Source organism: Myripristis murdjan, chromosome 17 (assembly GCF_902150065.1).
Source record: "Myripristis murdjan chromosome 17, fMyrMur1.1, whole genome shotgun sequence".
Classification (NCBI taxonomy): Eukaryota; Metazoa; Chordata; class Actinopteri; order Holocentriformes; family Holocentridae; genus Myripristis; species Myripristis murdjan.
The window spans coordinates 15,825,157-15,842,548 of record NC_043996.1 but is presented as its reverse complement, the minus strand read 5'-3'; the positions used below and the strand labels follow the sequence as shown (position 1 = coordinate 15,842,548).

General features: G+C 41.0%; 1 protein-coding gene across 1 annotated transcript; it reads right to left on the bottom strand.

Moving 5' to 3' along the window:
- Positions 1–11,965: 11,965 nt before the first annotated feature.
- metap1d (methionyl aminopeptidase type 1D (mitochondrial)) lies at positions 11,966–15,213 on the bottom strand. The gene is made up of 10 exons (XM_030073875.1): positions 15,042–15,213; positions 14,560–14,726; positions 14,208–14,357; positions 13,973–14,121; positions 13,734–13,776; positions 13,459–13,622; positions 13,262–13,359; positions 12,593–12,640; positions 12,438–12,516; positions 11,966–12,250 (listed from the first exon to the last, which is right to left on the bottom strand). Exons 1-10 carry the CDS (start codon positions 15,079–15,081, stop codon positions 12,166–12,168), a joined length of 1,023 nt encoding a protein of 340 aa, XP_029929735.1. The 5' UTR covers positions 15,082–15,213; the 3' UTR covers positions 11,966–12,165.
- Between the last annotated feature and the right edge of the window lie 2,179 nt (positions 15,214–17,392).

Here is a 17,392-nt window from a genome sequence, read left to right as displayed (position 1 = left end):
TCACTAATGATCACAATAAACACATGCACACGCATACAAACCCCACCTGACCCCACCCCACTAATTTTCTCAACACGCGCACACACCACCACCACCCCACCTCTTCTAACTTGAAATAAAACTTACTGCCAAGCATATTTCAGCTGCCAAGGATAATAACAAGTTAGTACGCTGTTGGGGCACAGCAGGTCAATATGGAAATCTATAGCGCGACAGGATCAGTGATCCCCCAGGGTGTGTCAAATCACATTTGCAGCAATAGACGGGTGCTTGGGGCGGTTCATGATAGCCTACTAAATGAGATTCCCGAACGCAGCACAAAATATAGGCTGCAGTTCCAATCCCTTGGAAACAGACATAACAAAACATATCCTAAACATATCCTAGGTCCGAAATAAGGTACAAACGAGTCAAACACCCAAATGACAGGAGAAGGGAGACTGCACGCTTGTTCCATGCTTTAACTGTAAATTTTATTTGTTAAGCAGCCAAACAAGCTTGCGACCCCACCGCCCCTCCTCCTCACCCAACTTCTGTGATGCAAGGGAGGCAGAGACAGCAGCATGACTCAGGGTGGGAGAAAGAGAAAGGGGAAAAGACAAAGAGAGTAGATGGAGAAGTGGGAGGAAGGAGTCTGCTATATAGTTCGTTAATATAATTCTGTGCCAGTGCCACATTTCCCCTTGGCATGGCTGGCTGTTCCAGACCACAGAAAGTCTAAATGACTGTGGAGTGAATAGTGGAGACAGAAACAAAGAACGCTGAGGCAGAGTTAAAGGGACAATGGTGAGGTTAGAGGTGGAAAGTTGGCACAAGTAAGTAAATATATTGGTATTACAGTTATGCAACGCCCGGTGTGGACACAATACAGTAGCAGGCATCTGCAAACCTAGTCATAAAACCCAACACCAGAAAAATCAGTCAGTCTTTTTTGAATTACAATCCCTCTGGCATGACCGAATCATATAATGACCTGACAGATCATTATATGCCATCACCGCAGGCCCATGTCTTCTGTGTTGACTCATTAGATGAGTCACAGGCCCAGAAGGAGGCAGAGACCGGACTGGGGCACAGTCACACACAAACGCTCTCCCTCACTAGATGACTTTCAAGGCATTCCTTGAGACGCTGACCCAAAGCCTGTCCTCACAACACAGCCGCTCAGCAGACAACGCCGGCTTTGTCTGCACAGAGAAAAAAAAAGGGGGGCAGAAAGAAAGGCACAGAGAGTGAAACAGACTGCCCACATACAGTGAAAAAGGCACAAGTAAGGATGACAGAGAGGACTGTAGAGAGGGAAAGAGATATAGGGAAGAATGTGAAGTTTGTCATCTACCAAATCGACAGGTCCTGCATGTGTCTCCAGTTTGCATTATTTCTCCAATTCTCCAACCCACTGCACAGTATGAGTTGGAATAGGATAAAGACAGAAGTTGGATATATATCAGTACATTACATTTATTATTAACAAAGGGGGAGAGGAGTGTGTGTTTGAAATATTTTTGAAAAGGTCCATCATGCATAAATGCCAGATAATCAGAGCTTCAAAGAGAATTTTTGAAGTCCTGCTGGTGAGTCACATGTTCAACCGAGTCTTTGATAACATTATTCTATCAGCTATCTTATGATGCTGGATTATCCCCCCCTTCTAACAAGAATCTCATTCTTGAAAATACTGGAGACTGTAAATCATGTGACAGTCTGTCTATTGTCCCTTCTTCATGTTTGCAAATGTTTCTGTTTTTTTTTTTTTTTGTTTTTTTTTTTCATTCCTGTCCACAGGAAGAGCACCAGTGGTTTATGGCACTCTCCACAGAAGGCCAGACACAGATATCAGCTTGATCACTGATAAAGACCCTCGGTGTGAAAAGTGAGGTGCTTGGCTGTTAGGTTGATCCTGGCCTGGATTGGCCCGGGCTCTGGAGAGGATTTTAGAAATATTCAGCCGAGGTGTGGGCCTATGTGTATACAATGCAAGCCAATGACTTGGTGTTTATCTTTTCTTTTTCATCAGCCCTCATTCATTCCTGTATACTTATGACATTGATTTGGTTTCATGATAGCCAAAATGATTTCTCTGATTGAGCTCCTGTTGGTCTAAACTGTAAATCCAGTATCATCAGCCAAAGAACCTAAAATATATGCGCTTTAATCTTACCAATTTGCAATTCTCCCCACCCCCACCCGCATCCTCATCTCCTCCACCATCCTGCAGGGAAAATAAAGGTCACACACTTCTAATTGTTTGTACACAAACAGACCAAAAGACCATGAAAGCTCCAGTGTCTGTTTATTGATATTCAGTCAGATCTTACCTTCGGCAATCTGTTACACACATAGAAGGGTTAAAATTACAAAAAACAGAGTGACAAGAACCGAGTATATGGACTCCTTATTCTTATAGGTATATGTAATTAACCTGATTTTACTTGTGGCTAAATTTCAGATCAAAAAATGAAAATTTTAAAAGAAAAAGAAAAAGAAATTCATTGGATTTATTAATGCAGTATATTAATGCAATCTCTATCTCAGAAAACAAAAAAATGCAAAACACTGAATATATGCACAGCTTTTAGTGTATTCATTTTCACCTCTCTTTCTAAAATTGTTTTAATTTTATTTATTCTATACTCTTTCTTTTGTTTATTCATTCATTTTTCCACAGGTGTCATGTTCTCTCCCGTCTTCTTCTCTGGCAGTGTACATTTTCAGGATTACAGTTAAACCTCTATTGTACAACCAGTAGTAATGCTTCTGCCTACACACCAACAGACATACACACACCCACACACTCATGTTCATGTCTATAAAGCTGTGCCCAGACTCGCCCCAGCCACAGCCCTATTTGTTCTTAAAGCCACAGCCTGAGGTGCAAAGAGAGCCGGTGAGAGAACACGGGCTCACACTCACCTGAGGGAGTGGTGCAGTGGGTGCTGAGTGTGCTCTGGCAGGATGTGTGTCCTTATGACACAGTACAAAGAAATACCCTTGGGATACAGATAAGCACATACACACACACACACACACACAAAACACTCAAGCGTTTCACAATCAATCTTCCTCACCCATGATATTTCACAACTGCAACATAACGTCTTCTGCCAAGCTCAGTTATGATTATTGAAGCCTGTAAACTTCTCGATAACAGCTTCTGCTCAGGCGTAATTTACGTCTGATTCAGATTCCCATCAGGGTAAATGATGATGCATCCATTCCATTCCACACTGCTGTCAGATGAAAACCCCAAATCTCTTCGGCAGAGACGGGGCTCAGCTCTGAGGACACACGGGGGTAAACCGCACAGTAACAAGTGCTGATCCAGCTGCTCTCATGCAACAGTAGATCTAAAGGTTTTCACTCTACTGTATATACGGTGTACAGTAACACACCTTCAGCAGGGATTATGTCATTCCTCAGTCCTGATTCCACAACATTATCCCTTCCTGTAGGATTTGCACAGCTGAGAGAAAAATAAAATGTCGCTTTAACTCATTCCTCCAATCAAACTGATCGCATTCACTAAATATGAGAAGTTTAAGAGTTGATCCTACATGAGCCAAGCATGGTGAACAGAAATGTGAAAAAGAAATGTACAGAAATGTCTCGATTAAACAGCCTTTTTTTTCTCCCACTTTTTTTTTTTTTTTTTTTTTTTTTTTTTTTTTTACGGCACAAGCAGTTTTTACCTGACACTCTTGGCATGAACATTAAGGAATACACAAAGTATGGAGATACCACAGAGCATTTGGTGTGTATCTTGCACAGCAAAAGCAAAAGCAAGCACAAGTATCAATTGGCAGCCCAGTGACATTGTGGGGACAAATGTCTCATTTACATTTCTCATGGGTTTTTTCCATTAATAGTATTGATTCTATGTCTTAAGAGTTACTGTTCCATGGTTAAAATATACAGGCACACACACACTCATATACATTCAAACACACACACAAAGCAGGTTGTAACAGAGACTTCCCCCTTCCTGATGAGTGTATTGATCACAGTCAATAAGGAGTAATGGATGTCTTCTCTTGTCCAGCAGTGCTGTAACACCTTGGGGACAAATGCACCCCTACCCCCCACACACACCCCTTTGTCCTTTCAGCTCCTGAATATAGGATGGCCACAGTTGGCAACTGTGGATGTATGAGGGTGTGTGTGTGAGTGAGTGTGTGTCCCAGCCCTGCCCAGAGGATGTAATACGAGATAGAAGTGGTGGTGGGAGGGGTCCCAGACTGTGTTGGTGGGTCCAGGTGTGTTTCAAATGAATGTTATCTAACCCGAGGGAAGTTCAGAGTGAGAGAAGTTCATTTTCCTCTTGACAGATTCAGGTTGGCGGTGGAGGCCAGTCGTGGAAGAAATTATGAGCTAATATCGGAGTCACTGTTAATCTCTGATAAGAATGGATACACAGGAGGCCTGTGCACACCCAAATAGAGACAATATAGAAAATCTTATTTTTTCCTCCCATTCCAGTTAACTTCACTAATAAAATGCAAAGTCTTCAACACACATAATAAGCCAGCTCATCGTCAACCATTATTTTAAGTCACAACATGAAATGTCTGGAATGAGCTACAACCCTACTATATAAACAACAACTGAACTGCTTGAAGAGGTGACAGTTGCCTAAGGGGAGGGCACGAGCCTCAAAATTGGAGAAGCGGGTTTATGACTGGGAGATTGTTTGTTGAAAGAGGCTGGAGTGGGCAGGCTAATTGAATGAGTGACAATCTGCAGCCTGAGGCAGGGTGGTGCTGAAAAAGAGCATGAATACAAAACACAGATACAAACCATATATTGAAATAGAGGAGGAATAGAAAAAAGGGGATAAAAAAGGAATAAAAACAGTTGAAAGACAAAAGTGTGAAATGAGAAAGTCATTCTCCACGCTTCTTGCATCATAAATGGTGATAATGTAGGTATTTATACATCAGTTTGATGCCTTGATACTCTATGAAAAATTTATTTAGCTTCATGAAACTATCGAGTGAATCTCATTCAAAACGTGCTGAAATACACTTGAAAAATCTTGCTGTAAAAATGTCTGTGGTATGTAGAGTGAAATACAGGATGCTTAGTATTTCAATAGATTTACTACTCAAACCACTTATTTGCTTTACAGGATACACACACACACAAAAACACAATATCCTATAGCTGACCGTGATGCAGCAGTTGGCGGCACAATAAAACAGGTCGTCCATAAGGCTTTGCTTTGACATCTAGAAAGTCACATAATCCTATCAGGTAAGGACTCATTGTTAATTCAAACACACACCAATGAATACACACAAACACATACATGAATGGTGAATTGTTTTTAGTGCTCTTTGAGGATTACAGGACCTTCAAATGTGTGAGGACTGTTTTAGAAATACCTCCGCTGTTCCACTATTCCATTTGGCACCATGAAGTGAACTTCCTTCCCTCTGTTATTGTCTACTGTACTATTGGACACACACACACACACACACACACACACACACACACACAGCTCTGATGCTATTGTATCTGTGGTGCTTAGGAAAGAGTTTAGTCAAAGCAGGAAAAATAGCTCTGATGTCTGTTGACAAGCACAATAGTTATTATTTTTCTCTGTCCTCTGTCAAGAATGGAGTCTCGTATCATATCATATCGTATCATATCGTATCATATCATATCATATCATATCATGCCTTATTTGATTAGATATAATAATATAATATCATATATCATAGTACCATGCAATATGTCATCTATCTCAAGCGTCATCTATCTCAAGCAAATTTAAGTCTTCTGTTAAATGTCACAGAAAATGTGTGTGTGTGTGTGTGTGTGTGTGTGTGTGTGTGTGTGTGGTGTTGAGGAACTGCTCTGAGGAATAAAGGAATAAAACACTTGTCCTCAACACATTCCTTGCACACTTATCTGATCCCACCCAAAAGTCTCTCTAAACATCTGCGCATTGAGGCCTATACACACACACACACACACACACAGAGCTAAGAGGCTATTCCACTGAGCTGTACAACCGGTTTTGCCTGGTCCAGATACAGTAAGAGAGGGCATTGTGCAGGGCAGTGGGCTCCGTTGTGTGCGGCTGTGTGTTTGTCAGAAGAAAATAGATCCAGGGAGAGGGGGAGGGAGGGCGCTATAGGCCAGAGATCTTTTGTGCTGCCCCAGGCGATATCGCAACAATAACACAAATGGACAAAGAAATATCTATGCATCCTCATAATCACACTAAAGGAAAATTATATATTTATACATACATTTATGTATATAGGCCAGCACTGGCTTTGTTGTTTTAATAAAGTTTTAATGACTATCCATATGAATTTTTTGTTGTCTTTCTTAAGACACAAACACAAAATACAGGAAGTGTGTAAACAAAAATAAATAAAAAATTCTGAACAAAATGTCTTCTACAGATTAAAGCCAGTATTTAGTGTGATGCCCCATGGCACTAAGCACATCTTGAACTCCTTTGGGGAGACTGTCCTGACGTTTTCCTTTGGTATATCATACCAGGCTTCTTTCAGCACTTCCCAGAGTTTGTCTTAAGATTTAGACTTTTCTTTCGTTCTCTTTCCAGGTGGTCCCATACTGCCTCTATAATATTCAGATCTGGACTCTGTGGAGGCCCTCAGGTGTTTTTCTGTCCAAATCTCTGAGTAACTTCTTATAAGATTTTGATAGTTTTCTTGGCCCTCCAGTCCTTTATTTGACCTTGACCTTTCCTGATTCATCAAATTTCTTTATAACAGCTTGAAGACCACACCTTGAGTATCCTGTTTGTTTGCTGATTTCCCTTTGGGAGTGGCCTTGCTGATGCAAACTTATGATTATTATTTTGCAGTCCTCATTATTCTCATTGTTGAGACTTCAGAAGGGAGTAACAGAAAGACACAAAAAGAGACAAAATAGCACCATAGAGGGGACAAAGTGAGTCAAGACCACACAAGGGCATGCCTACCTGCTTTGGTTTAACAGTGGGACAGCAACACGAGAACTTTCCTTGAAAAACATTCCCATGGTTTTCCAAAGAAAAAACACATTGCCAGCAAGGAAAGAGTCAGGAGGTCAGAAAAGTAGGTTTTTCCACCTTGTAAGTGTCAATCAAAAAAAAAATCCCTCCCTAGTAACAGTCTGGTGACTCTAGTTTACAACAGTCTCATACACACACGCACACACACACACACACACACACACACACACACACACACACACACACACACACACACACATTCCTGTCCATTATCTATAACATGTGACCAATATGTACCCTAATTGGATTCCAAAACATCCTTTTAGCCTAGATTCATTGGAAATACATCCTGTAATGTATGTCATCCATTCCAGGTAATTCCAGGAATCACATTGTATGTCTATCTATCTAACTACATAAAACAAACTAAGTTTCTATTCCAATCAGTCCCATATATGAGATCAAATTTGTATTCACACTGATAGCAGAGATAAGGGGAATGAAATATGATACAAATGCACAAATAAAGGCAATCAAACTGAAGACAGACAGGAAAAGGGTAACACTGTGTAAAGCAAATTCTTATTATATCCCATCTTGGGCTGGTCAATATAACAATTATATCAAGATCGTGATATGAGACTAGATATATAATATCTTACAGTATGAGTGTTGTCTTTTCCTGGTTTGGTTTTAAAAGCTCCATCACAGTAAGGTGATATTATTTTCTGAACTTACCTGACTGTCTGGCTGTTCTAGCTGTTGTATTATTTGCCTTTGCCTACTTAGTTAGTACATAGGCATTAATCAAAAATCTCATTGTGTAAATATTTTTGTGAAAGCACCAATAGTCATCCCCACAATATCATCACAATATCGATAGGAGTATTTGGTAAAAATTACTGTGATATTTGATTTTGTCCATATCGCTCAGCCCTAGTTCCGTCTCTGTGATGTTTTATAAAAGATTTATAAAAGATCCAATATGCTATTGGATACATACAGTAGAAGTAATACCCACTCCCCCCTCAGTGTTCACAAAGGAAAGGCCTGTCTTTTTATATTTTCTACCTAAAAACGTTCTAAAAAAAAGTCCTAAAAAATAGTGGTTAGAGTGGTTAGACTGCATTGTAAGCCATGTGAAGCTGTGTTGGCTTTGAACTCAGTTGAATCAGAAATTGTACTTCATGTGTTTCAAGTTCAAGTATCTTCCATTATTCTGTGTGTTTGCTCTCTGTTTTGAGGAGACGCTCCTTTCCACAGAAAAGGTGTGTTCATGATTACAAAGCGGCCTGCAGCTATGTGCCCTGATACAATGAGTGTTCAGTTAGCATGGCAACACACTCAGCTGTTTTCTGTGTATTGCCCTACAGATTCTGTGACTAAGCTGTCCAGGGTGGAGCAGTTATTCAGTCACACACATACTGCTTATGTGCATGCATGTCTATGTGTGTGTATGTCAGACCTGCCTCCACAGGTCTGGGGGATGACAGGTCACCTTGGCAATGGCAGAATTCCACAGGTCACCAAGGAAACCAAGGATTCCTGTGGTGCTGCAGTAAAGTTGCAGGTAAGTGTGATATATCATAGGTAGACGCTCTCTCACACTCACGCCAACACACTCACACACAGTTAGTGCACACCTGGAATCCCTTTACTGTAAAAAAAAAAAAATGAAAGAAAAATAATACATTTACCTACTTTTTCAGCACTTGCAGAACAATTCCACATACAAGCTGATTAAACATGTTGAAGTACACACACAGACACACAAACACACATGTGCACGCGGGCTCCCACGCACATGGTGGGCTCAGCGTGTGGAATGCAGATGGCTGATATGAACATTATGTGTGACCATACCTCAAGGATTAGTGTGTCAAGGGCAATTAGTGTGTGTGTGTATGTGTGTGTGTGTGTGTACTATTACAGAGACACAGCCATCATAGAAATAGTAACTTTGTACAGTGTGTCTCATGGCTTCCAGGATTAATGCTGGACCACGAGGATGTGTGACAGACCTGATTCCAAAATACCGTCTTTATTCTGAGGGGGAAAAAAACTTAATTAGGCCTGTAGGTAGGTAGGCTGAACATTTTAATAATAATCCAAAAGGTTTTACTCTGATATATAAGACATTATGCTTCGTTTTTTAAAATCGAGCATGTATCATTTAAAGATCTAGTGTTAAAAAACATGGATACTTAACACAACAGGGGAGGAATTAAGGGAAAAGCAAAGGGAGCAGGAATGTGTCCCAACACGCAGAGAGAGTGAGAGATAGCAAAGAGAATTCCCCTGACCACAAGCCAACACCTCATGCTACCACTCCCTGCTCCTCCCTAAACCCTAACCACCTCTACTCTTAAAATCTTCTCCTTCGTCTTCTTCTTTTTGCTTGCTCCTGCTCTGTCTCCATTTTTTTTTTTTACTTCACTGGCTCTGCTTCTTGCTGACAAACTTTCACTCGTCCCAACCCCTCCCTGGCCCTCCTTGTATTTTTCAAAAACTGTTACGTTGGTCTATTGTGTCCCTCCCAAGCCCAGCCTGTCCCCTGCTGGTGGGAGACCACTACGAATTGTTCAAATGGCTCCTGTCCTGACTCATAGGAAGCTCATTTTCCTTCAGCTACACACACTTTCTCACTCACACACAAACACACACCCACCCCGTTATTATGAAAATCAAATGAGGGTCTGTATTGCTTCATCAAATAGCTATAATACTCAGGGGCACAGTAAATGAAGAATGTGCACTTTGACTTTATTTTACATGGGAGGCTTTATTATGTTCTTCACTGTAGTGACTTTTAGTTTTTGAGGCTAAAGTGTGCAAAACATTGCCAGCAAAGCAAGCATCTGTGTTATCGTAAAATGTCAACTATGACACTACATTAAATTAGAACATATGAATCATTTCCTTGCTGGACATAACCAGACTCTATATTAGCTGACCCACCTTTGTTTGTCTAATCCTTCCTGCCCTACCCACCACTGGCATGAGCACAAGCATATTGGCAGGAAGTGAAAAAACGCCCACCATAATCCATTTTTCTCTCCAATCCATACAATTTTCACTCTGCTTTTTCATCCTCTCCACAGTCACAGTGGCATGAGAACGTACAGCACACACAAGCAGCTTTGCTCAGTCCGCACTGCATTGCATAAAGACAGACTCCTCCATGAGGCCTGGATCTTGTTGTGGGAAATTCTTTTAAATCACTCACAGACCGCTTAACTGTCATCCAACTCAAACAAGAAATGACCTGTTATTTGTGCTGTAATTGCAAAAACAAATGCCAGACATACTATGCAGGGCTGTTGTTTACGCACAAGGCATAGGGACAGGAGTGGAAAGGTACGGAAAGGAGAATTTTGGCTTTCACAGTCTTCTCATATCTTTTCTTTATCAAACCCACCTTGAGAGAACAGAGGGATGCTGCCTCTTAGCTATGCCTGGAATTTTCTCTGCAACAGATTTTTTGGCCTAGAATTTCTTTAGACTTTATGCACCTTAGCGGGTAGCCTGTGTTTCAGCCAGTCTTTTGTATATCTTTGCTGCTAAGGTACTGTTTATTTGGCTGATTAATCCACCTTTTTCCATTGCACAGCTGATGATTAAGCCAGCTTCATGCCCTGGGAGCAGACTCTTTTCAACTGTGATGAATTACTGACACTTGATGTACATTTCTAATGCTGCCTCTTTCTAGTGCTTAATTCCAAGATCAGGACACAGGCTGTAACACGCTGAAATATGTAAGTGTGTGCTATCACCTCATGGTTTCTTGATTACACCACAGGGTTCAGGACAGGGCTACCACCAAGAATTTAACATGATCAGATGTGAGGAAATGTGGTGTGTGTGGCTACATGGTGTACCTTGTGCATCATGGTACACAGGATGTGAATAGAAGAAGAGGTGAAGCATCTACTGGGTACACAAATCCTTAGCCAATGCTGTGATTGATTATGATGATTCATTAAAGTATTGTGCTGCCCTCTACTGGTCATAATGTCTTACAATTTGACTGTCATCTTAAAGCTGTACAAGACAAAACTGCAATGGTTTGACATCGACTCAGTGTCAAAATATGTAGAAAATTTAACTTTGGTAGACTGCTGAGTTGTTACCTGGGCAATGTGTGAGTCCATTTGGTGGTGAAATATCCTTATCTGATGCTCTGTACTCCCCTGGACTGGTAATCCAGAATATGCTCTTTATGTCTCTCCATTTACTTCCACAGGGTTGCAAAACCAGTCTCAAAATAACACTTTTAGTACATAAATGAACATAACCCTATAAAGCCATTTGTATCATATATGATACACGTTATCAAATAACACATTCTGTTTCAGTTTAATCAATACTTGACCAAAATACTGTTGTATACCTTTGGACACTTCCCCTGTTCACCCTTTTTTTTTTTTTTTTTTTTTTTACATTTTGTTATAGGACTAAATAAAGGGTTCAATTTCAAAAAATTGGAATTTTCTGCCAATTCTTTCATAGTTCAGGCTTTATAGGGTTAAACAAAGTGAAGTATGCCAATATAAATACAAATCCCAGTACCCTTTTTTGAGGTAAACTGCTCTTTTCTTGTAATTTTCCTATTTGAATTTGCAAGTTGATCCGGCAGGTTTGCAAGAAACTCCCATACAGTAACTTTGTGCAAGAAAGAAATGACCTATTAAAGCACTGATAGCATTTTGACAGAGTACTATCAAATCAGCAGGCATCTTTGGGTCATGATTTGCCTTTCTATAGAAGTGAATGAGGAGATATTAATACAGTATTCCAAATTACTAGCCCAGGGGAGCACGGGACAACCAAGCTCTTGATGGTCTGACAAAAGAGTACACTATAATTTAAAATCTCCTGGTCTGTTATATTGGCAAACAGTATACAAACAGTCACACGTGTGAATGTCAATCTCAGCCATCAGTTGCAAAGGTCTCTGCACTGGCAGCCAATAAACCACAACTTCATAGGTCATAATTAAAATTTAGATAAGAGCAATTTAATTATTTAAGTGACTTTTTACACTGTATACAGTACATAGAGAAGGTGCAGTTGTTTACAATGATGTGTCCAGTTGCTGTTTAAGCTCTAGTAACAGTAAGTGTCTGATTGAAATGGGTGCCTCTACTCCTCTTTGATGGAGATGCACTAGGGGTCAGCAGTGCGATCCCTCCAGGTTACAGGTTGTTCTCCTCTGGCAGTTTGGTGAGAATATCCACCCCAGAAGACGTGATGACCACTGTGTGTTCAAACTGAGCTGACCTGTACATACATACACACAAAACAGACCTTCACATTTCAAATTTGGACTAAAAGCTTATTAAGATGCCACGTTATATCTGATGGACTTGCGCTGGCCTCTTGTGTAAAGGAAATCATGTCAGGAAAACTACCTTGCTGGCATGATAGCTTCTAAGTACTTAAGGTGTTTTTGTTGCCCGGTACTTACCTTTTATCATCTGCAGATACCGCTGTCCACTTATCCCTCAGGATCCTAAACTCCGGAGACCCCTCCATCAGAATCGGTTCTGCAAATCAACAAATAATATCAGACAGTAGCTCATAAAAACATGTACACAGGGCACAGCAACAAGCTTAACTCACCTATTGTGAAAGCCATCCCTTCGTCCATGGTCATGTCATTGTCATTAGCTGAAAACAAAGACAGTGAGAGGTTAGAAGGTGTGATCAAGTCACTTGGCTTGTGAGGCCACCAAGATCACAAAGTCAACCATCAAGTTTACAATTATAAAAGGACTAAAAAAAAAAAAAAAGCATATCCTACAAATCCATATGCAATTATCCAAAATTCATAGCAAATAGGGGTCTCAAATTGAAACTTAAAAAAACCAAACTCTTCAGTGCACAATACAGTGCACAGAAGTTCACTATCTGAGCCATCTATCCACACACTTAGCTGATGAATTAATGAATATACTGAGAGTATTTTTATATTTGTTTTAAATGGTTTAAGTAGACTTTAGCCTTTGGAAGAATATTTGCTGATTTCATATCATTATTCCAGATCTCTGAATGAAAAAAAAAACATTATTATTGCAAATAAGACAAAATACAGAGAACATCAGAAATGGAATTTTCTCCCTAATGTACAAAACAAACTGAACCAAAACCATAATTGCGAACCAAAAACCGCAATATAAACCAAGCCATGGGTTTACTGAACCTTTACACCACTGAACCACTGTTTGAGACAACATGCAGGCATGGAGACAAGCAGTGCATATATTACATGTATGTGTTTCACAAACTTACCATGGTGCCAGATCTCAGGATGACCATGAAAGTAGGAACCTATTCCATGTCCAATAAAGTACGGACACACTTGGAAGCCATTGGCGTGGGCTATCTCACTGGATGCAGTAAACAGAAAATATTATTATTATATATATTAGATGATGCCAAGAGAGGATTCTGAACATATGGTGTGTGTATTCTCATCATGTGTGTACCTAATAGTGTTTCCTATAACACAGAGCTGTGCGCCCGGCTTGCAGGCAGCGATGGCCTCGTCTCTACAACGCCTGGCTGTTTCCACCAGTCGTCGCCCAGTCTCATCCACCTGACCAATCAAGAAGGTTTCTGAGGTATCACCATGGTAACCCTCAAAATATACCTATCATGAACAGACAGGAGTTAGTGATGGTAGTGGCATTGCATAGCCTGAGCCTTCTTGGCAACTTCCATGTATCTGTGTGTATGTTAGTGTCAGGGCATGTCAACTTACAGTCACATCTATGTTGATAATATCCCCATCCTGAAGTTGCCGACTGCAAGACAGTGTAAAGTTGACAGAATGGTGTATTCAGGGAATTCATTTGACACGACATGAGCTGAAAATGAGCTGAAATTATTATACTATATTCTTTATCCAAAAACAACATAGTAAAAGTGAACAAATGTTTTTTGTTGGTGTTTTTTTGCTTGTCTATCCAAATGCACTGACATCAATTCATGTTCATTTACCTGTCAGGTATACCATGGCATACCACATTGTTTACCGATGTACAGACCGACTTGGGGAAACCCCCATAACTGAGGGGGGAGGGGTAGGCATTGTGTTTGATTGTCTCCTGGTGTACGATGAAGTCTATCTCATCTGTCATCATGCCAACCTGGAAGTCAAAGGTCAAACTTGTCATAACGTTTGTCAAGAGGCAAATACACACATACACAATACACAGGGTCACCGAGTACCTACCCTCAAGCTGCGTCCAGCTAGTAGCAGCACATGCCTGGCTAGGCAGCATGCTCTGGCAAGGCCCTCGATCTGCTCTTGGTCCTTGATCTCTATGTAGTCTGGCCATTCTGGGACCACGCCACTACCGACATAGTCAGGCCGCACAATGTGCTACAGTCAGAGAGAAGTGGAGACACAGTGTGAGAGATGGGTCATATTGTTTCCCCTCAGGCTCATATACAAACACGCTTCTGTTATTGAGAGATAGAGACATAACTCAGATAACTGATGATGCAATTCAGAGTTCCTCTGCATGTTTAATATTTCCCTAAACTAAAGCTGATGCACCGTGGGAACAGCAGGGGGCCTGTACCTTGGGCACTGAGTAGGCAGGCCTAACAGTAGCTGGGCGAACTACACTGTGAGAATGAGAAGACTTCCACTTTTTCCAGAAGAAGCGTCTGTGTTGCTGGGACAGGAGCGTGGTGGGAGGAGCAGCGCTGCCTCGACAACACACTGTCTGCAGGAAACCTCTCAGTCCTGAGGAAGAGGAGAGGGACAGCGACACTGACATGACACTACGTCATGATAATGACTACAGCTGGTTCACTGACATGACAGTGTACTTGTGAATCGTTATGGTAGATATCTCAAGTAGATAGCTACTGTAGATAGCTACTGAGCTAAAAGTAGCTAGCAAAGCCTCCATCAATTTATTTAGCTCATGTGGCCACGTCGATGTCTATCTTTGTAAATAACCAACGTCACTAAGTGTTATTTTACTCGTATGCATGTCCTTTGCGAGCAGTCACTACTGCCGAGTGTCCATCTGAAGTAGGAAAGTGTGTTTAATACCTGCTCTTGCAGCTATCCTTGCGGCACAGGGCGCCGCCATATTGTTTATGGGCGAGAGTCACGTGGTACGAAGCCCATCCCTATTTCCATCTTTAACCTTCACCTCCTGTCGTGGCAGCACCGCCGACAGAAAGCACTTGAGGCAAACTTCGCCCAGTGCCGAACAAAGTATAGGGTTGGTAGGAATTCCTGCTTCTTCCTTTTTTATTTAATTCTGGTTGGCAAACAGCTTTCAGGTGCATTGCCGCCCCCTTTTGGATTGGCGTGTGGATCAGAGCTGTTACATGCTAATTTCTTTATACATGTATTACTGGTTGGACATGCGTGTCCCGTCTGTCCTGTATTCATGCGCTTAGTGTCTCTTATCAACCGTCCTTGGCTATTGTTCAAGAGGGGCCCTGATGATGCGGCCTACCAAAACACGTTTAATAGTTCAGCGATAGTAGAACGAGACTAATAATAATAATAATAATAATAATAATAATAATAAAAGACGTCGCATAGTGTTTTATGTATAAATTATTTCATAATATACTATTTTGTGAGACTCTGTTGGAGTGGCTTGTGAGGCAGAGGACGTTTCTCATTACATCACAGGACACTTCCTTGTCGGTTAATCATTAAGTTACATAACTCTGCGGCCGAGTCCGGGGCAGGTAGCCTAGTGGAGATGTAGGTCAACACGTTATCAGTGACAACAAACATGCTTGATATACCATATGAACACCTCGCCAAGGTCGTTTAGATACGCGCTCATCCTCTGGTAGGCCTATTAAACAAATAAAGGGTGACAACAGCTTCGAGCGCAAAAAAATCAACATTGTCTGGGGATGTTGTCAGATCACTCTGTTGGCAACTTCTCATTTCCCTGCTGGAGTCTACTGGCTGTTGTTGTCACTTGACTGGTTTGCAGCTTTATTTAAAGAAATCATGGACTTCTGCTTCTAAATGTTCTGGACTAAATGCACTTACGCAATCACACTAAATGTCAGTTTTCTGCATATGTCTGCAAATCATCTGCACACGTGACAGCACATATGACACTGGATAAGATGTAGGCTATCTGATTACTTAAGCAAGCCGCATTTATTCTCTCCTCCTTATTCCCATGCCTCTTCTTTCTGTCCAATGGCTTAACAAGTCTCCCACCATTTGCACTGCAGCATCAGCACTATAGTATTTCAATATGTAATATGCTGTTCTGATTGGTTACTACTGCCACCGCCACTACTACTACTACTACTACTACTAAGCTAGCCTACTACTGCTTCTCACACACGTTTCTGCTATCCACACATGCATAGAGAAACACACACAAAACAGTTATTCTTATGGATATCTTGTTATTGCAATAATTTTGCAACTGGTAATCACCAACTATCAGGTAACATACTCTGGCAATTCACTCTTACAACGACCTAACAAGTGCCAACAGGAGCAACTACCACTTTCATTAATATTTATTTTACCACTGCTCACACTGCACTATTTAACATATCAGCCTACCGATTGCTAATAACTAAGTCGTTTACGCACCTATCACACCCTAAAGATATTTAAAAACCCTTATGTTTCAGCTAAACCTATGCAAGCGCACACAGATATATTCTACAGAAAATGTATTTATTTATGTGCCTCGGTATTTTGTATGTCAATATTACTCATCTGCAGACATTGCAGCATCAGTGCAAATTTGCACATCATGGCCTTTCTTCTATGTATCGGTTTCCTGTTTTATTAATCGTTTACAGTTTATTGCTAATTTTTACACAGTCTTTACTGCTAGGACAGTAATTCATTGATATTTCCCTGTCCCTTATTACCTATGCTGCTGTAGTAAAGGCACAAATGTCGGTCTGTCGGTCTGTCTCATAGTCTCTAAAACCTCCCCTCTTTCTCTCTCTCTCTCTCTCTCTCTCTCTCTCTCTCTCTCTCTCTCTCTCTCTCACACACACACACACACACACACACACACACACACACACACACACACACACACACACAGCCTAGGTAAATAGAATTGTGTGTGTTTGCGTGGGCGTGTAGATGCACCGAGCTATTGAGGAACAGATTTCCTAAACAAGTTGGCCCACTTTGACATGTAAAAAAAAACGCCCCACTCAAAGAAAGGCAACCTCTTACATCATCCGCAGTCCTGAAGGGAATCAAACTCATGCAGGCGAACTGCAGAAAACACACAGATCTACAGATCTATTAAATTATAGCGTGTTGTAATGAAGTGATATTGAGCGGTAGTTTGTTACAGTCTATAGTTTATTGTATCCACACACACACGTTGCCTTTACCTCCGGAGGCTCCCTGGGGGTTTCCAGAGTTCATTCAGTACAGTG

Bases quoted from the DNA above. Each gene is read 5' to 3' on its own strand.
- metap1d (XM_030073875.1), bottom strand. From the start codon at position 15,081: ATGGCGGCGCCCTGTGCCGCAAGGATAGCTGCAAGAGCAG. The intron at 14,122-14,207 runs GTAGGTACTCGG...TTTGACTTCCAG, and splicing joins TAGCTGGACGCAGCTTGAGG to GTTGGCATGATGACAGATGA. The intron at 12,517-12,592 runs GTGAGTTAAGCT...GTTGATTTGCAG, and splicing joins AGGGATGGCTTTCACAATAG to AACCGATTCTGATGGAGGGG.